Below are 21,413 nucleotides of genomic sequence, written 5' to 3'. Positions count from 1 at the left end.
CTGGCTGTTAGCTATTACAGTGATAAATTGTGTCCATGTGAGTGGGTATGTAGAGAAGATAGATATCACAAATGGCAGTTGTCCTTGCAATTGGGATTTTATTTCAGTTCTGGAAATCAGCCTTGTGGATAGCTTAAAGTAAAATTTCAAAATAAATGGTTAGTCAGATTCATAGAGACAGAAAGTAAAATGGTTGCCAGGGGCTGGAGGGAGGGAGGAATGGGGAAGTTATTGTTTAATGGATAGAGAGTTTCAGTTTGGGAAGATGAAAGAATTCTGGAGATGGATGGTGGTGATGGTTGTACAACAGTATGACTGTACTTAAAAATGGTTAAAATTATAAATTTTATATTACATCTATTTTACCACAATAAAAAAACATTCAGGCCCAGACTGTGGCAGATCTGCAAGAGTTACAGAGCAGCACAACTTTGGAAGAAGCATCATAAAAAGGGGAAGTTAATTGTCTATTTTTCTTAAAATCGTGATTATTTTCTTCATCAGAAGCACAGAGATGCCCCTGCTTGAGACGGGCACCATGTACCGGGCACTGTGCCGTGATTTTGTGTGAGGTGTCCTTAGAGGATGATTCTTACTGGCTGGTTTTTATGAAGGAGAGCCTGTTCCTGCACCTCAGGGAACTTCTGAGCCAAAGGAGCTCATCTATTTACCCTTGATCCAGAAACAACAGATTGAGAATGTTTTCTGAGGAGACAAGACTTTGAAAGCCAGTACACTTTAAATGTTGAGTTTTCTAATGTCAGGTTAAATGCTGGCAAGACCCAGGGAAGAGCAAGTGTTGAGCAACCTCACCTTTTTTCTGTTCCCAGTGGCAAGTCACTTAGTCCTCCCCGAACCTTAGAAGTCAGGGATAGAAAATTCTGTAAAAAGTTTTGGGCATCACTGCTGCCTGAAGCAGATGTGCATGCATTTCAACCATGATAATTGAAACCAAATTTTTCCATTTTGGAAATACTTTTTGGCAAAGTAAGGTTTTCAACTGCAAAAACAGTCAGGGAAAGAAACCTCTTGATTTCCCTGCACCCAGATTTGGATTTTTAGGATTTTGCTTGCTAAGTTTTGAATTGTTAAGACAGATCTGGACAAGATACTTTTTGTGTGAGTTTTCCTAAAGCAAGTGCTTTATTTGATGAAATTTGCCATCATCAAACTGACCTTTTTTTTTTTTTTTTTTTTTTCAATTTCTGGATGAATGTTCAAACTAGGTTAAACGGAATAGAGCACTAATAAACTATGTGAAAAATAGATTGAACATGTGCTGGTAGGTTTTTTGTTTTGTTTTTTTTCTGAGACAGAGTCTTGCTCTGTCGCCCAGACTGGAGTGCAGTGGCGCCATCTCGGCTCACTGCAAGCTCCGCCTCCCAGGTTCATGCCACTCTCCTGCCTCAGCCTCCAGAGTAGCTGGGGCTACAGGCGACCGCCACCACGCCCAACTAATTTTTTGTATTTTTCGTAGAGACGGGGTTTCACCGTGTTAGCCAGGATGGTCTTTATCTCCTGACCTTGTGATCTACCCGTCTTGGCCTCCCAAAGTGCTGGGATTACAGGCATGAGTCACTGCGCCCAATCCAGATTTTTTTTTTTTCTGTTAAATAAGTTCAATGCCTCTCAGGTCAGAGATCTAACTTTTTATCATTTATGAGGATTTTCAGAGTCTTAGCACAACTTTCCTGGACTTTTCATTTTCACTTATGAAAGTATATCGTAGCCACTATCAAAACCACACACATGCAAGGGCTTAGCTCTCCTATTCAAACTAAACATAAACTTGGCTTCCAAAATGTCACATAATGAGTAGCATGTTTTCTTTTAGTCTTTCTCTCTTCTTGTCTAATTTTATCTGTCTGTGTAAAATGTTTTACATTTTTACATAGCCCATTTAAGAGTTTTCCCCTTGAGTTTTGCAGAAAGTGGTCTGTGACTTGGGGTTTTAGGAATGTGATTAGTAACATACCTGTTCTTGAGCTTATTTATGAAGGAGCACATTACAGGAATGACAGCAGCTGCTGGTCATCTTTGGTGAATCATGATTGGCTTGTGTGAAGGCCCCAGTGCGGAAACTCCAAGTTCAGTACAATTAATAACACTGACTCCAGTACACAGTGCAATTTCCCGTAATCAGAAGTGAAGTAGTACTATATCACAGGTCCTAGGAGATTTAGTCTTTTTTCATTTGGCCTGGTTTGGTCACACAAGGAAGAACGTCAGAGAGTGGGACATGAGGGGTTGTTCCTCCCTTGGCCTGATGGGCTATGGACATTATCCTGAGTCAGTGGACATTGTTATTAAGAGCCCAGGCCTTGGAGTCAGATAGACCTGGGTTTCAGTGCCAGTTCTGCACTTACTAGTTATGTGGGACTTTTGGACAAATTTTATCTCTGTGCCTTAAGAGATAATACTGCCTACTTCCTAGGGTTGTTCTGAAGATAAAATGAGATAATGGAGGTAAGGTGCTTTAACATACCCTCAACTTTCAGGAAATGTTAACTCAATCTGTACCTTACTAATGCATATGTTCTGCATGTCCATGTGGGCTATTACAGGGGTTCAACCTAATGCTATGAACTGAGGTGGCCCTGCTGAAAGAGGATGAAGAGTATTGGGCTCTCTGGTAACCTGTGTGTAAATGGTACTTTGTGGTGGCAGGACTGCACCACCAAGTCCTGAATCCTGCTGGCTGGACATCTTCATGAGTCAGGTTCTTCATTAATCCAGAAGTAGCAATCTAAGTTTGGTCATTTTGGTCTTGAACTTTAGGATTGGGATACTTACTAGATCTGCAGTTTGACCAGAGTGCCAGGGGCTCAGAAATCCTATCTGGATAGGGTCCCATTGCTGCCTAGAGTTGGAGAAGCAGAGTCATGCCGATGACCTCATGAGAACCTAAAGTACAATAGTCAACATGTCATCAGTTTATTGATTTACAGTAAAATATTACTGGCAAGATATTCCTGAGGGCCTGCAACCACATTCTGGCTCTCTGAAGGACAACCACGGGGGAGGCCAAACTGGTCAAAACGCTGCAGAGTAAACTAGGGGCTGAGTTATGGCATTGGAGTATTTATAGGCTTCAAGCTCCACCATGGGGATCTGACCTGAGGCTGAACCAGCTGACGACATCTACTGATTAAATCACTTTCCTAGACAGAGTGAGATGGGTTGGACTGAGGGCTTTCTTCTCTGTCTGATTCTTAGTTTTTGGTTATTCCTTTCTAAATTACACTTTCTTTGTTGACAGTTTTTAATGCATTCAGTACAGCTTTGCCCTGGCTCAGAGTTGTTTTGCCTTCATTGAGTGGTTTTGCCTCTTTATTCCATCTCATCTCTAGCTTGAACATAATGTGCTTCTGCCTCTTGTATGTGGCTAGTACCAGCTCACGACTTCTGAATTTTATTTGCATCTCTTGGAGACCTTTAGAGGTGAAACAGATCATAACCTTTAACAGCATTTCTCAGACTCCCCTTTCCTTCCCTCTATATTCTTGCATACCCAGGATGTTCTGGAGCTCCTCATTTGATTTTTCTTTCTTTTTTTTTTTTTTTAACTTTTATTTTAGGTTCAGGGGTACACGTGCAGGTTTGTTATATAGGTAAACTTATGTCACAGAGGTTTGTTGTACAGATTAGTACCTGTCATCACCCAGGTAGCCAGTAGCTATTTTTTCTGCTCCTCTTCCTCCACCCACCCTCTATCCTCAAGTAGGCCCTAGTGTCTGTCGTTCCCTTCTTTGTGTCCATGAGTTCTCATCATTTGGAGCTCCTCATTTGTTAGATTCCCCCAAACATTACTGCACAATCAGCCTGCTTGGAGACTCTTCTATCTCCTGCCTTTCTAGCATGTTTTTTAGTATCCTTTGCTTTCCATTCACTGCTCCATTTTCCTCAGCAATAAAAAGACTCTAAGAACTGACACAGTAAGAAGCAAGCCATCTGCCTTTCTTCCCTCTTCTCCAGTTGTTGCTGGCTTTCTCTCACCCCCATCCTCCTGATTCTGTGTCGTCAATGCCTGCAGGGGACTGGGCTGCCTAAGAAAGTACTCCTCTCTGAATGTAGGATGGAGGGGTTACGGAGAGGAGGTTGAGGAGGACAAAGCCATCAGTATTTTCATGAAGGGGAGTAAGGAAAGCTACAGTGGTCAGTAGTTAAACCTAATTTACTTATCTATCAATTAATTTACTCAATGATTATTTATTGAGCACCTATCATGTGACAGAAGCTAAGAATTCAGAGGCAACTAAGACACTGCCTTGGTTCTCATGGAGCTCACAATCTAGAGGGGGCAGCAGTGTGCTGGAGTCAGCACTCACCCACTTGCAAAAGCTGTTTGTTAAATTTTCAGGAATTTTGTGAGCCAATTATTAAATGTTGCCATTTTTAACAATTAAATTATGTAACATAAATAATATTAAAATTGTAATAAAGTACCCCAAACTCATCACTTTCTAATTATTTTTACTATAATCTTCTAGGGCTTTGAGGTTGTGTCTATTGCGTCTTGCTGTAGAAATACTATACAGTGATATAATGGTGTGCTGTTGCACATATCTTCCCAAATCTAATGTTCGGTGGCATCATGTTGGTAGCTTAAAATCTGCCATGGTGGGAGTATTTACACTCTGGAAATTGGCAAATGTTGCAAATCAGGGCTCCTTTCCTCCCAACGAACTGTTAAACATTTACCAGCACGAACTGTGTGGGGCAGACAGATAAGTAAGAGGCAATTAGAATACAATACCGAAGGAAGCACAGAGTACTGTGGGAATGCAGAAGAGGGGAAACTAACCTAGTTTCCCACTAGATTTTAACTAAACTAGTGAGTAGTGGAGTTAGAGAGGGAAGGCTTCAGGGAAGAGGCTTGAAGGCTGGTAGGAACTAGCTAGACACAGGGGAGAGTGAGTGGGGAGTAGGATAGAACAGTTTTCTAGTCAGACAAAACTTCACAAGGCAGACAGCCTAGTGTATTTTGGCTATTGCAAGTATTTTAGTATTACAGTAATGAGAAGTCTTCAGGGCAACGATGGGATTAAGGGCCAGGCTAGGTCCCTGAGATTTATTCTGAATGCAGTGAGGCATCAGTGAGACTTCATGTAGAACATGCCTTGAACACATTGACACTTTGGAAAGGTCCCTCTGGAGTCTGGGAGGAGGTTATTAGAATAATCCTGGCAAGAAACAATGATGGCCTGGAATGGGGTTGTGGTGGTAGTGAAAGTGAGAAGGAAATGGGGTGCAGGGATATTAATGGACATAGGATTGATATGATTTATGGCTGTATGTGAGGAGTGAGAGAGAGAAAGGGAGGAAGATATCAAGGATAACACCCCAGTTTTTGACTTGGATAGGTGATTGGGTGGTTGGTTATGCCTCTGAGATAGAGAATACAGAAAGAGTAGCAGGCTTAAGGGAGGGTAGGGAACTTAAATTTTGACTAAGTATGAGTTACCTGTATAAAATCTAGGGGACTCAAATAAGACATTGGATATATGGATCTGGAATTTAGAGGATAGAGGAGGGCAGGAAAGAAGGCTTTGGAAGGTGTGGTGCTGAAAGAGGGCCTAATTTTTAGAGCTTATATATTTTTATCTATAACTTTTATAATTACTATTTTATGTCTATTTATTTATAGTTTAACTCTGAAGGCCAACTCTACTTTCATTAAAAAATAAAAGTATTGGTCAGACTATCCCCTTCTGCTCTATCATCTAATTCTTGTAAAGACAAGTGAAGGGTTTTCAGGTAGAGTTCAGATGACAAATATGTAATGAGGACCTCCTGTGGGCTTGGCCTCATGCTGGGCAGGCTAAGCTATACAGAGTCCTCAGACACATGTTCCTTGCCTTCCAGGTATGTTGAATCTAGTGTGAGGCAGGTAGGTGGTTGGATTTGTACCATGAAGAAGTAATCAGGCATAAGGCAGAATTCTATGTGCCAGCTGAGTTACAGGCCAGAAATACTACAGGAATTCAGAGAAGGAAGAGCTCACTTAGAACTGATGTATCCCAAGGGCTTCATGGAGGAAGCAAAGCTTAATTGGTCCTCAAATAACAGGTATTTAGATTATGATACAGGGAAAGAGAAGGGAAATCTAGGTGTCTGCAGTGAATAGTTCATCTGCTTGGCACATAATAGGTACTTAGTAAATATTTGAGTAAGCGAGAGAGTTAAGGCTGGCATTTAGGTTCAGTCCAGGTCAAGGAAGTCCTTGAACACTAGGCAAGAATCATGACTTTATCCTGTAGACTGATGATTTTTCAGCTTTTTAGCTATAGAGTCCTTTGAAAGGAAATTTTATTTGGACACTGAACATATAGAACAAATGGAGGCAGAGGGCTGTGACTGAAGCTTCAGCTCATAAACCTCATAGCCCCTGAAGAGATCTGTGTGCAGTAAGGATCTGAAAGTCATGGTCAGATGACATTTTAGAAGGATGAGTTTGGCAATGGTGTGCAGGAAGTACTTGGAGGGAGAGTATCTGGAGTGGGGAACAGCAGGTGGGAGGCCACTGTAACAGTCTAAGTCAAGGGAAAAGAGAAGCTGAAAGCCCAGGAAAGAAGGGCCAACTATGTCTATCCTTATGGCCATGAAGCTTGACTGTCTCACATGTATGTCTTCCTGAATGGGGTCAGTGGGTATCTGTGAGTGTGAGGTAAGTCGGAACCAATTTGGACACCCTTTCTGTGGACTGTTGAAGGAATCATCCACTGCAGTGGGTTCATCATGGCACCAGTAGTGGTTCATATAAGCAAGTTTACTAGTAGCAGGTCAGTGTGGAAATTAATTAAAGTATTGAGCCAGGTATGTGATGCTTTGACAAAGTTGACTAGATTTATGTGTTCTGATTGTGCTGCAGCTTATTTAGAAAATGGCTTAGATGATCATTTCTGTATATTTCTACAGCAAAGAGCAAAGATTCTGCCTGGCCCATACTTTCTCACTATATCTACGATTGTTGACCCATTTGAATCTTAAATATGGCTGCTCAACTTGAATGTTGCTGGAACCCTGGACAGTGGGATACAGATGAAGGTTCCTTTGGTTAGCAGCTTGAGCTGCAGGTCTGGTGGGAGGGGCACATATAAATTAACATTATTACGGTTTTTAGTAGAATCTGGGGCCAGTTTTTGCTCTTGGTGAAATCAACCATTTTATGCTTAGAGTAGGGCATTTACTGTGAAATGCCTTTCAACAGAATACATCTTGTGGCTGAGTCTGCCTGGAAAATTTGTGTGTGTGTGTGTGTGTGTGTGTGTGTGTGATTTTGGTTGGGTCTGGATAGGGTGAAAAGTATGGTATTAGACTTGAACAAGATAGTGGGAATATACCTTAGTGTGGTCTGTGTTTCACAGGCGAGGAGAGGGGATCCTCTAGCCTTATTTGGGAATAAGAACTGGGAATTCTTGGGATTGGGACTTGATAGCGTGGGGATGGGGCAATCTATTGAGGGTTAAGTAGTTAAGATCTGGTATGAATGGAGGGAAAAAGGTTTAGGGGATGAAATGTTAAGATCTAGCAACTCTGTTCTTGAGCATGTGACCTTAGGTTGAGAAATACGTATATGTATGTGCATGCGTGAACTATATTGCTGGAGGGTATAGGTTGCGAGCTTCAAGTATAGGATACCTAAACTCAGATCCCATCTCTACCACTTACTATTTGTACAATCTTGTAAATATTTTTTTGAACGTCTCTGGGCCCTCAGATGTTCTTTTCTTAATTTCTTGTTCTCTGGAAGGTTAATGAGTTGCCAAGAAGCTTGTACCTTCCAGAGACCAGGGACTCAGAATCTCTTCCAAACTCCCTGTGTCTTTTCATGGAGGAGCAGGGGAAGAAAGGAACCTTGGGTTCCTTCAGATGTCAAGCCTTGCCTGTGCATCAAGGGTGGAAAGGGCTCTGAATGGATTTGGGGAAACCGATATCGTTCCCTAGCCAGCCCTATGGTCATCAGCAAGTCACTTGCTCTTTCAGGGAGGCTCTAGTGTGAATTATATTTGTTGAACATTGATCCTCTGATAATAGGCAATCTGTGTTTGAGACCTTTTGGTAAACACAACATTGTATTAACAAGGATACATCGTTATTGGACCATTTTGGAAAGTGCAAAGAGCAACACACCAGAAGAGTGAGATTTCCTGCTCCCTAGCCACACTGGAGATTGTGTCAGTGCTTCTAAAATGGCTCTTTTTGGTTTATACGTGTTCCATATCTTTGAAGTGAAGCTAATAATATCTGTTCACTAGGCTCTTCTGTGCTTTAATCTTACTAATTCCCTGTCAAGAACCTTCAGTGGTTCCCTGATCCATACCAAATTATGCTTTCTCATCCTGGCTTTTAAGTCTCTCCACAGTTTGAAGACAATATTTATAATGAATACTTATAGAGTATTTTACAGTTTGTAGATTTATCCCAAGGATGCAAGTATGGTTTAGTATTAGAAAATATATGTGTCATTCATCACATTACAAGATTAAAGGAAAAAACCCATATGAACATCTCATTAGATACACAAAGACGTTTGATAAAATTTAGCATAACTTTATGACTTAAAAACTCTTAATAAAAATAGAAGGGAATTTTCTTAATCTGACGAAAAACATTTACAAAAATCCTGTGACAAACATACATAATGGGGGAACATTAGAAACATCTTTAAAAGCAGGGATATGACAATACTACTCATTAGCATCCTTTCTGTTTGACATTGTGTGACCATCCTAGCCAGTGCAAATTTTTTCAAAAAAGAAATTAGAGGCCTAAGAATTTGATAGGAGAAAAGTCTCTGGCATTATATGCAGATAATATGACTGTCTACATAGGACACCTAATTTATGTTCAAATAGTTAGGAATAATAGGAACATTGGCAATGGCTGGATATATGATCAGTTTGCAAAAATCAATTGCATTTTATAAACCGTAACAATCAGAGAACGTAATTTAAAAATACATCATTTCTATTACAAAAGAGCAATAAAAACCATAAAGTACTTAGGAATAAATCTAATCAAACATGTGTAAGGTCTTCATACAGGAAAATCTAAAAGTTTGAGTGACATTAAAGAAGACTTAAATAAATGGAGAGATATCCTATGTTCATGGATAGGAGGGCATAGTATCAGAAAAATGATGGTTCTATCCAAATTGATCTATAAGTTCAATGCAGTTTTTATCAAAATCCCACTCGAGTTCTTTACGGAATTTGACAAGCTAGTCAAGACACTTCTCAAAAATAATGATAGGATTGGGAACTTTTCCTGTCAGATATCAGACCTTATTATAAAGCTACAGAAATCATGTGGTACTGATACAGAGACAGACAAACTGACCAGTGGAATAGGTTAGTAAGTCAAGAAATAAATCTCTTTATATCTGGAACTTTAATATATGACCTAAGATGGCATGACAGATGCATGAGAAAAATAAAAAGTTTTAAATACATCGAATTTATGGAGAAAATTAGATCCCTATGTCATATCCTGACATAAATATCAGTATCAGGACCTGGCACAGTGGCTCACGCCTGTAATCGCAGCACTTTGGGAGGCTGAAGTGAGCAGATCACTTGAGGCCAGGAGTTTGAGAACAGCCTGAGCAATATGGTGAAACTCCCCATTTCTACTAAAAATGCAAAAATTAGCCAGGTGTGGTGGTGCACACCTGTAATCCCAGCTACTTGAGAAGCTAAGGCACGAGAATCACTTGAACCCAGGAGGCGGAGGTTGAGCTGAGATCTGCACTCCAGTCTGGATGTCAGAGTGAAACTATCTCAAAAAAAGAGAAAAAACCAGTATCAGATGAAATAAGGGCTTAAATACTAAAAGCAAAAATGGTAAACCTTTAGCAGAACATAGAAGATAATATTTTTCTAGCTTTGTAGTAAAGAAAGACACCATAAAATAAATTATGCTTATGGAATTTCTCATCTTTTGAAGAAATTTTTCGTCTTTGCTGGTTGCTTCCCTTCTCTGATCAAATTTTCTGGCTTGAGACTTTCTTTACCTGCTTTAAACACACAACTCTAAGCATCCTCCTTTGTGCACATCTTCCTCTGCTCAGCTAACTTCCTTGTACACAGAATCCAGACAGTCCCAAAGTTCAGATATTCATGGCTTACATTTGCTTGATGAACTGACAGTGGGGAAGGGAGTCAAAAGAGGAGTCTGTTATGGTCAGACAAGCTGTGGGTCTGCCACGCTGGTTGTATTTGAATGTTCCAGTAGTTACGAATTCCAGTGTGAGATCTGTAGTGATTCTCAGGCCTCTAAAATATACTCTCAATCACAGAAGCCTCTTTCTCTAGCCAGTCTGCAAAGTTAAGTGGTAGCGTGGATAGAGGCTCACTAGGGAAAATCAAAGGAGAGTACTGTCATTGTCCTAGAGTTGGAGTGAACTATGGGTCCCCGAATCTACACAAGTGGAGAAGGTTCTGTTTTCCTAGTAGCAAAGCAAAGCTTCGCCTGGTTCAAACAGGTAACTCCAAGGTCTCACACTTGACCTGGGAGCTGAATGGTTTCACCAATTTGGGGAGAAACACCTTTCCTTGCTCATTCTTTTGATTCCTTTTTTCCAGCTTCCATGAAGTTGAAAGATGTTGCTTAGGAATTGTTGGGTAACTAGCTGGCACCCCACAGAGATTTGAATTATTTTGTCTTTCTCTTTCACTTTTTTTAAGAGACAGAGTTTTGCTCTGTTGCCCAGTCTGGGGTGCAATGGCATGAAACTCCTGGGCTCAAGCAGTCCTCCTACTTCAACCTCCTGAGTAGCTGGGACTACAGGCATGAGCCACCATACTCTTGTCTCTTGATTTCAGTAGAGAAGGCATTGAGATTATGGTTGACTCTTGCTAGATTTTACTTACTCAGTTAGTCTACACAGATAGCTTTTCTTTCCATAATACTTATAATCCTTTTGTCTTTCTATGGGATTACAGTTTCCCAAAAGCTTTTGCGGTTGTTCCACTGCTTCTTGGAGTGTAGCCAATGTGATTTTTCTAAAGCACAGATTTGTTTACCTGCTTTCTGTCCTAATTCTCTGTTTAAAACCCTTTGATGGCTTCTCATTATTTCAGAAAGAAATCCAAACTTCTTAGCTTTGCTTATACGACACTTAAAAGGCTGCTCAGTCTTCTAGTTTTTTCTCTTGATAGTCCCTCTTTTACTCTCCTCTAGTTTTACTGAACTGCCAGTACTTTGAACACACTTTGTGCTTTTTCTCCTCCAGGTCTATGTGTATACTGTTTCCTCTGCCTGGAATAATCTTCTTTCTCTTTACCTGGCTTGTTTCTGTTCTTTCTTCAGGTCTCAGATTCTAGGAAGCTTTCCATCAACCTGTCATCACTGGGACGAGTTGGCCATCCCCTGTGCTTCTGTAGCTTCTATCAAATCATAATACTTAAGATGTGATGTTTAAATGTTTACTTGGCATTCTCCTCTACTGAACTCTAAGCTTTGTGAGGGTAGTGACGGTGGCTTTGTCTATTGTTTTGTTTCCCTTAAATCTAAATGTGTGCCTGGCACATAGTAGCCTCCAGTAAATGCCTGTTTAATGAACAAACAAACCTGTGAAGTGAGTGATAGAGTGCTTAGTCCCCTTCAATTTTCAGGATAGAGAGATGGAGAATAAGGACCTCACACAAAATCACACAGTACTTGGTGGAAGAAGCTGAACTATGACTTACCTTCCCTCAGAGGAATGCATTTTGCATCGGAAGATACAAAGAAATTCCCAGTACATTGTCTTTCCTACTGGGTCTGTGTGAGAAGAGGCTGATAGATGCCTCTGGTGGGTGGGTAAATGCTTGAGTTTTTGGCAGTTGGATGAATGGGTTTACCGATGAGTGATTCTCTTTCCCTCCCTCTTCCTTCCTGTTCACAGCATCAAGCTGAGCTCCCAGACTCTGATACAGGCTGGAGATGATGAGAAGAACCAGAGGACGATCACTGTCAACCCTGCCCACATGGGGAAAGCATTCAAGGTTATGAATGAACTGCGGAGGTACTTTTTCTATCTTGTCTGTGCCCTTGCAGAAGGAACTTGTCCATGAGCTTCATCAAGGACTGAGAATAGAAGTCAGAATATGACCACTTAGGGAATTCTGACTCTTTCCACCCACTCTCAGTCACTTGGTTTCCCCTTTCTTTCTCTCTCTCTCTTTTTTTTTTTTTTTTTTTTGAGATGGAGTCTTGCTCTGTCACCCAGGCTAGAATGCAGGTGACGTGATCTCGGCTCACTGCAACCTTTGCCTCCCGGGTTCAAGCAATTCCCCTGCCTCAGCCTCCCGAGTAGCTGGGATTACAGGTGCATGCCACCATGCCCAGCTAATTTTTGTATTTTTAGTAGAGATGGGGTTTCGCCATGTTGGTCAGGCTGGTCTCGAACTCCTGACCTTGTGATCCACCTGCTTCAGCCTCCCAAAGTGCTGGGATTACAGGTGTGAGCCACCGCACCTGGCAGGTTTCCCCTTTCAAACTCTGCTTGAGACAGAATGACTTTGCCAGAAAACTGTCTTTCCTTTGTATCTATTTAACACCTATCATTTTAATGATTAATCACAAGGGAAAAATCCTTCATGGTTACAGCAAGTCTGTTCATAAACTTGATTTCCGACAGAACGAGCTACTTGGAAACCAGTAATAGAATGATTGCAACACCCACACACAATTGCAGATTGAAGACTGGATGTCATGTATTTTCTTCTGGTTTCACTCTCTCTTTCACTGGTCTGAACTTAGGTTGGCAAGGCAACCACATGGGTGGAAGAATACCTGGCTCCTTAAATGTAAAGAGAGAAATCAAATGTGAATATACTCATTCTCTCTGAGCTAATAGTGAGGGGTACACGGGCCGTTTGTAAGGCCAATGTGCATGTTTGACAAGCTTGTTATAAGGCAGGTTCAGAGCGCTGAACATATGTTTCCGGACATGTTTTTTTGTACAAAGCCTGTGCACATGATCTCTTCTTTACCAGAGAGCTCAGGAGCTTCCTTTGCCCATGCAATTATTTACTGCATACTTCATCCTGTTATGAGGTATAATTGTTTATTTCATCTTTTCTGTGTAGCTCATGAACTCTCTGAAGGCAGAGGCAACTTTTGAGTAATTTTTATCTCTAGCACCTGGCACTTCATAGGAGCTTCTATTGATTCACCAAAGATGCCCAGAGGCACTGGCTAGGCCTTAGAATGGGTCAGTGGGGTACAAAGTAAAAAATATAAATAGGTCAATGAAAATAATCCTTCTGTAGTACAAATAGGTATTATGATGGAGGAATGCATCCACTGCCTGACAGGTGGTAGGTACGCAATAATTACTTGTTTCTTAAAGAGGGCTACAGAAGCAAGTATGACAGGTGGGAACTTTGGAGAAGAGGGTTGATGCTTGAGCTGAATTTTGAATGACAAATAAGAGTTAGAGAAATGAAGGGTAGTGGGGATAGGGAGAAGCCTTCCAGGCAGAGAAAATGGCACATAGCCAAAGAAGTGTGTGTTGAGTGGGGAGCTGAACTACTTTTAAACAAAAGTTCTACCTGATTCTATGTTTGTTTTCTTATTTCTCCTTTCTACAGGGCCTAGTCTTTGGCATTAATAACCACGTTAAATTAAATTTGCCTTATGCTCCACTGCTCAATTTTTATTAGGCCTCCTGCCAGATTTCCTGGAAGCTCTGCCCATAGCTGTCTTAGGCATCGGGCTGTGCTGATGTCCATGCTTATGGGCATGGTTCTCTTGTTAACTGAAGAATTTGTCTTGTATTCCCTAGACACTATTGAAATTCCTCATTTAGTTCTTTTGGGTATGGCTTGTGCCCTTTGTCTGATTGAGGAGTCTTTCACCAGGCCTTATTTTGCCTGGTATTATAGTCAACTCCAGTGATGGCTGAAAGGGAGAATTTAGGGATAGATACGTACACAAGATTCCCTGCACCCTTGCTTTCTATTACTAGCATCTTTTCTTTGTTTGTTTGTTTGGTTTTGTTTTTTAAAGAGACAGAGTCTTGGTCTGTCACTTAGGCTGGAGTGCAATGTCCCAGTCACAGCTTACTGTGACCTTGAACTACTGAGCTCAAGCAGTCCTCCCACAGTGGCCTCCCAAAATGTTGGGATTATGGGCGTGAGCCACCGTGCCCAGGCCCCTTTTCCTTAATTAATTTTTTAAAAAGACATCCTAAGTTCTCATTACTTCTGTTACAAGTTACTAGGTTTTTCTCTTTCCTCAAAAGCATTGACTTAGATTTAGCCATCTCCAACAGTCCTGCTTCTTCTTCTCTTTTGTATAATTCAGCATTTGTCAAACTCTGTTCTGAGAAATGCTAGTTCCCTTAAGATGCTCTGTGAGAAAAAAGAGCTCTGTGCCCCAATGAGTTTGAAGAATGCTATATACTGTACCCCTCTCTGAGGTTCATAATGCCTACTGGCATATTAAACGCTCTGAGAAGTCCTGCACTAAACTTGTGTGATCAAGGGTTTTCCACACATATTTGACTATAGAGTCTTCTTTGGTGGTGGTTGTAGATAGACCAAGTGTTTTGTGAAATTTGTTTTGGGAAATACATTTCTAATACCAGACATAGTCCTTTGCTGAAATTTAAGTGAATAATCTTATTCTCTCTCTTTTTGTGTTTTTTCAAATGGACCACAATCTGTATATATTTGACTGGCTGGGAAAATTTTAATTCAGGTTTAGGCATAGATTTTCCTATCATTTTTCTTTTAATTTTTGTTTTGTAAAAGGAATATATTTGTTATAGAACGTTTAGAATATACAGATGAGCAACAAGTCATCTATAATTTTAGTACATAGTGGTAACCATTGTAATACTTTGGACAATATACCTCTCTTCTTTAGAATATATGTCTCATTGCAAAAGACACTGTGGCACAATAAAAGTCTCTACGTTCCTTAGCTTAAATCATTTTAGCAAAATATTTATTTATTTATTTATTTATATTTTTTTGAGGCAGAGTTTTGCTCTTGATGCCCGGGCTGGAGTGCAATAGTATGATCTCGGCTTACCACAACCTCTGCCTCCCGGATTCAAGCAATTCTCCTGCCTCAGCCTCCTGAGTAGCTGGGATTACAGGCACCTGCCACCATGCCCAGCCAAATGTTTATGTTTTGTATAGCTAATGGCTACAAGTCTGTAGCTAAGACCAAGATTACAGTAGTTCAATGTATAGAACTTACAGATAAGTTAATTTAGTAACTTTGCATTTTGGCTTTGGTTTTTGGCTATGTTGCTTAAAAAGTTTTATGGGTTTTGATGGGTGCCTGCCCACCTCCATTCCCATCTGACTGGCAGTATTTAAATTGGCTGTAAGTCTTTTGGCTCTAAGTCCTTGGCCATAGGGGTCCCACCAAGGGACAAGATGGACCTGGGGCAGGCAGGCACACTACCCTGGCAAAGAGATAGGACAGAATGAAGGTTTGGCCATCAATGCTGCCCCTGGCAGATCTTGTCTAAAAGGGTGAGAATGTAAATTAAAAATAAAATTCTAAGCCCTGCAGTGGACTGGAACAGACCATCCCTTGGCCAAGGGGACCCCTGAGTAACTTTGAAAATGGAGTTCTCAGCCACGATGGGATGGGAGGGTGGTCAGACCCCCTCCCTTGGTGACCGTGATTAAGCTTTCCTCCCTAAGGTTCTAACAAAAAAGACCCCACCACTGATATCAACAAACTTTCTGACACTGTCCTTCCTTTTTTACCTGATAAGAGACCACTGGCCACAGGAGTGGTTCTGGCTAGTCTTTTTTGAGAATGCGCAGTAAGGGGTTTCGCGGCCTCTGCTTCACTTTTTAATGTCAGAGGACTGAAAACTCCGCCCTCTGATCACCTCAGTTTTTGAACTTGGAGAGCAAGAACCTCAATTGCACATGTGTACGTTTCTCCTTTCATAAATATTCATGGCTCCTTCAATAGCTTATTGAATATGTGTATTTGGCCACCTTGATCGCATGAATTCCTGTTTCTTTTGCCACTCTCTCAAAATATCTTGTTTCTGGCTTCTGACTGGAGGCTGTGCTTCCCAGCCTGTCAGAATAGCCACCCTGCAGGCCGTAACCTTTAAAAGAAATAAAGTTTCCTCTTCTTTTAAACAAATAAACAAACGAACAAACAAACATGTGCCTTAGTTGGGCATGGGAGTTTGTGACTGTAATTCCAGCTTTGCAGGAGGATCACTGGAGCCCAGAAATTTGAGGCCAGCCTGGGCAACATAGTGAGACCCATCTCATTAAAAGAAATGAAATTTACATCTCAACCTAACTTAACACTATATTGAACACATTTTTCTGTGTCATTAACTGTTCTACAATATTAAGTGGATCAATGATATTCTATTTTTGATTTATTTTTTAAAAACAGTTCCCTATTGTTAGATGTCTAGGTTTTCCCAGTTCCTCATATAAATAACCCCTGCTATGGTTGTCTTTGTAGCCGTATAACATAGTGGTTAACAAACGTAGACTCTGGTTTCATATCTTGGCTCTAGTACTTATTGTGTGACCCTAGACAAGTTAATTATCTCTCTGATCTCACTTTTGTCAACTATAAAATGAGGCTAATAAGAGTACCAGTCTTGCTGGCTTGTTAAGAAGGTTAATGAATAAAGTGCTTAAAAACAGTGACAACACATATATTACTGTTGTTGAATACTTGTGCACATTCACGATTATTTGTATAGAAGAGAAGTAGAATTGCTGAATTGAACAGCCTGTAGAATAATAATAATAATATTCCTTAGATACTGTTGTGAGATTCTGGCACGTAATGAATATTCTGTAAGCATTAGCTATGATGATGATGATGATGTGCTAAGCACTGTGCTAGGTTCAGGAATATGGCAGGAGATAAGAGGACCAAAATCTTGCCCTTAATGAAGCTTGTATTCACATGTTGTTGAAAGGCTACATCAAATTCCAAGGTAATTAAATGGCTAACTTCTGAAAACTAGAGTGGAAAGGGGTGGCAGGGAGGAAGGGGGTCTGCATTGATACTTTATTGATCTGAGTGAGTTTATTGGGAACTAGAGAGAGGCTGGGTATACTTATGGAGGTCTGGGCTAAAACATCTTGCCATCCAGGGGTTAAGCTAATAAAATGTTACATGATATTCCAGGGATCTGGGATTCTTTCTTGCATTGCTTTCACATTCCCTTCCCTTAATTTTAAGCTATTTGAGTTCAAGCACATGTTATTTGCAATTTATGAATCACAAATTCATGAATTTCCTATTCTTTTTACCTCCATGGTAGAGAATGGCTGTTGGCATAGTAACTGCCAAGCCTTCTTCCTCCTTTTGCACTTCGTTGCTCTGCTGTGGCCAGACTGCAGCTGCCGCTTCTGAGTGGCAGAGCTCTAGTGACTCTTACTCCTGACTTACCATCCAGCCAGCAAAGCGGACTGTGGGCCTTCTTAGAATAGCACATCCTAACCAGGCCTGAAAAGAAGAGGGCAGAGAGAATGGAACAACCAGTGAGTGGAATCCACATGCAGTCTTTCTTTTCTCATTTTGACAATTTTAATCTCCCATTTCACCATTGCAAACAGTTCTCTGCTGTCAATTTTTTGATGATCTGTCACTATGCTTTTATTATTGTTATGAACCATCTTAGCATATTGCTTTCTGTTTTTCTTTTGGTAACAGCTTTATCAAGACATAATTCAGATGCCATACAATTTACCTGTTTAAAGTATACAGTTTAATGGCTTTTAGTTTATTCACAGAGTTGTGCAAGCACAATCTTAGAATATTTTCATCACCCTAAATAGAAACCCTGTATTCTTTAGCAGTCATCCCCTCCATAGTTTACCCTGTCCTTACCACCACTCCCCATCAGCCCTAAGCAACCACTAGTCTACTTTATGTCTCTATAGATGTGCCTGTTTTAAAAATCACACAATATATAGCCTTTTGTATCTGGCTCTTTCATTTAGCATAATGCATTTAAGGTTCATTCATGTTGTAGCATGTCTCAGTACATCATTCCTTTTTATTGCAGAATAATATTTCATTGTATAGATATATCACATTTGACTTTTGGCTATTATAACTAATGCTGTTATGAACATTCATGTACAAGTTTTTGTGTGGATGTATGTTTCTGTTTCTCTTAGGTATATGTCTGAGAATGAGATTATTGGGTCATATGGCAACTTTAATCTTTGGAGGAACTGCCAAACTGTTTTCAGAGCAGCTGCACCATTTTACATTTCCATCAGCAGTGAAACTTCTAATTTCTCCACATCTTCTCTGGCACTTGTTATTGTTTGTGTTTTTGATTATAGCCATTCTAATGAGTGTAAGGTGGTGTCTTGTTGTGGTTTTGATTTGCATTTCTCTGATTGTTAATGATGTTGAACATCTTTTCATGAGCTCTTTGGCTATTTCTAATCTTATTTGGAGAAATGTTTATTCAAATCTCTTGTTCATTTTTAATTAGGTTATTTTTTGTTTATTATTGAGTTGTAACAGTTTGAGTTCTTCACATATTCTAGATACAAGCTAATTATCAGGTAGATGATTTGCAAAAAATTGTTTCTCATTCTATGGATTGTTATTTCATTATCCTGATGGCATCCTTTGAAGCACAAGTGTTTTAAATTTTGATACCTAATTTATCAGTTTCTTTTATTGTTTGTGCTTTTGGTGTCATATCTAAGAAACCATTGCCTTATTTGGAATCGTGAAGATTTACCCCTGTGTTTTCTTCTAAGAGTTTTTATAGTTTTAGCTCTTACTTTTAGATCTATGAGCCATTTTAGGTAAATTTTTGTATATGGTGTGAGGTAGGGATCCAACTTCATTATTTTACATATGGCTATCCAGTTGTCCCAGCATCATTTGTTGAAAAGACTATTTTTTCCCAGTTGAATGATCTTTCCACCTTGTCAAAAATCAATTGAACATAAATATGAGGGTTTGTTTCTGGACTCTCAATTGTATTTTATTGATCTATATAGCTATCCTATACTAGACCACACTGTCATAATTTTTGAGATGGGGTTTCACTATGTTGTCCAGGCTGGTCTTGAACTCCTGGGCTCAAGTAATCCTCCTACTGCAGCCTCCTGAGCATCTAGGATTATAGGCGTGTACCGCTGCACCCAGCTACACACTGTCTTTTTTTTTTTTTTTTTTGCTGCTCAAGTAATCCTCCTACTGCAGCCTCCTGAGCATCTAGGATTATAGGCGTGTACCGCTGCACCCAGCTACACACTGTCTTTTTTTTTTTTTTGCTGCTCAAGTAATCCTCCTACTGCAGCCTCCTGAGCATCTAGGATTATAGGCGTGTACCGCTGCACCCAGCTACACACTGTCTTTTTTTTTTTTTTTTTGCTGGTTATTCCTCCCCTCAACCTCTTAACCATCTCACACGTCTGAATTCCAGAACCATGTAACCACTTGCCTGCTTGGTAACCTTACTTACACATCCAGTGGGCAGCTCAAACTTAACATGTTCAAAACTTAACCTCTAATCTTAAATGAAATATTATATGGAAAAAAGAAGATATGGAGGAAAAGTGAAGCAGACAATTGAAAAAAAACCTTTTTTTAAAATATATTTTTTTTCAAAATATGAAAAGTTAACATTTGCTAAATATTTACTATTAGCACTATGCATTACCTGATTTACAGCACATCTTAATTCTGTGACACTCTGGGGACATTGTATACTTGGCTATACTAGAGAGAGGTGAGGCAGAGGTTTGAGAGGCTTGAACTCAGGTAAGTTTGATTTGAGAGCCTGAGCTCCTTCCTAACAGCTACACTGTACTTTTCCACAAATGGCAAAGTGTCTAGTCCTACTTTTCTCTCCTCAAGATGGAGTAGTGATAGCTAAGAAAAAAGGATCCCATAGGATCCCAGGTAAATTGAATAGGAGTGCTTGTGAGCCATGCAGTGCTTTAGAGCTACTACTTCCCTCTTCCATGTAGCATGTATACATAAAGATGTCTCCAGTGTGCAGACAGACTTCACCACCCCCAGAGAAAGCCCATCGTAAGTATTTGGCAAGTTGCTTTTGGCCAATTTCCCAGGTTAGAATTTCTCTGGCCTTAAGATACACTTTCCACCCATCAGAACTGCTGTCATTTATTTGCTTAACTGGATTCTCCATCTTTATTCTTCATTCCCTTGTGTTTCTTTCCCATTTGTTCAAAAATTGTCAGGCTCTCTGGGTTTGTGCAAGATAACACACCCTAACATTGTTTGTTCAGCTCCTAGCACTGAACATTTGTTCAGCATTTCTGACTCTTCTCTGCCAACAATTTTCTTATTAGTTACCAAAAAATATAACCGGTTACTCTATTTTTTTATTTTTTTTAGACAGAGTCTTGCTCTGTCACCCAGGCTGGAGTGTAGTAGCATGATCTTGGCCCTCTGCAACCTCTGCCTCCTGGGTTTCAAGCGATTCTCATGCCTCAGCCTCCCTAGTAACTGGGATTACAGGCATCTGCCACCACACTCTGGGCTAATTTTTTTTTTTTTTTTTGTATTTTTAGTAGAGATGGGGTCTCACCATGTTGGCAAGGCTGGTCTCAGACTCCTGGCCTCAAGTGATCTGCCCACCTCAGCCTCCCAAAGTGTGGTTACTCTTAAATAGCAGTGATAATTCAATTTTCTTCCTAAAATTGTTGATGTAAGTAAAAATGTCCAAAATGAGTCTATTCATGTTGGAAATGCATTTTTAGAATAAAATTTAATGAGACTAAAAGGCCATTTTCAGATGGCACCTGTAATCCTATTCAGCCCCCATGATATGTGTCCCAAAGGCAGCTAAAACAGGTGAGAAACTGGGGTGAGCTTATTTGCCCATGGTCTCATAGCCAGTTAGGGGCAGAGCCAGTTCTGTTCCTGGTTGCACTGGTTTATCCTGATATAGTTGGTGATTAGGGTCTGCTGTCCATTGCAGGGTAAAGTCTCAATTCCCCGGTTTTGCCTCTTGCTGCCAAAGGTCTCACCCTTCCAGGAAACCTCCTTAACGATACCTTCTTCTGCTTCCTGACCACTTCTCCCTGTTGAGCTAACCTGTCTTCTGTCTTTTCTCATTCTGAGTGTCAGCCAATCATGAGGCATTGTGGTACTGTGGAAAAGCTACTGTATCTGGAGTAAGGAGAATTGGATTCAAGACTTAGGCTTCTGTAGCTTTGGGCATCTTTTCACCTCTCTGAGTTTCATAGACCAGATGATCTCTAACAGCATTTGCAGCTCCAGCCTTCTCAGGCCTTGTGATTCTATTTCTCTGATACGTGAACCTAAACAAATATATTAGTAGTTGACAGTGACTTAATGTGCTACACCAGAGATAGCAAATATGTAGCTTTTCTTCCATCTGTCAACCATGGCAGACTCATTAATTGGCCTCAACATTCTCACACAGAATCTAGTCATGACCTCAG

General features: G+C 40.3%; 1 protein-coding gene across 7 annotated transcripts in view; it reads left to right on the top strand.

The window, feature by feature from the left end:
- The window catches only part of KLHL3 (kelch like family member 3), a 287,169-nt gene that overhangs the window by 168,353 nt on the left and 97,403 nt on the right, over window positions 1–21,413 (top strand). For all 7 annotated transcript variants that reach the window (XM_030927614.1, XM_030927611.1, XM_030927612.1 and 4 more), the window contains one exon: window positions 11,891–12,010. In XM_030927614.1, the coding sequence (XP_030783474.1) occupies window positions 11,973–12,010 (38 nt within the window). In that variant the 5' untranslated portion in view covers window positions 11,891–11,972. The remainder of the gene's footprint in view (window positions 1–11,890; window positions 12,011–21,413) is intronic.

This window comes from Rhinopithecus roxellana, chromosome 3 (assembly GCF_007565055.1).
Source record: "Rhinopithecus roxellana isolate Shanxi Qingling chromosome 3, ASM756505v1, whole genome shotgun sequence".
NCBI classification, from domain to species: Eukaryota; Metazoa; Chordata; class Mammalia; order Primates; family Cercopithecidae; genus Rhinopithecus; species Rhinopithecus roxellana.
Note: the sequence above shows the minus strand (reverse complement) of the source record. Positions and strands in the feature narration are given on the sequence as shown.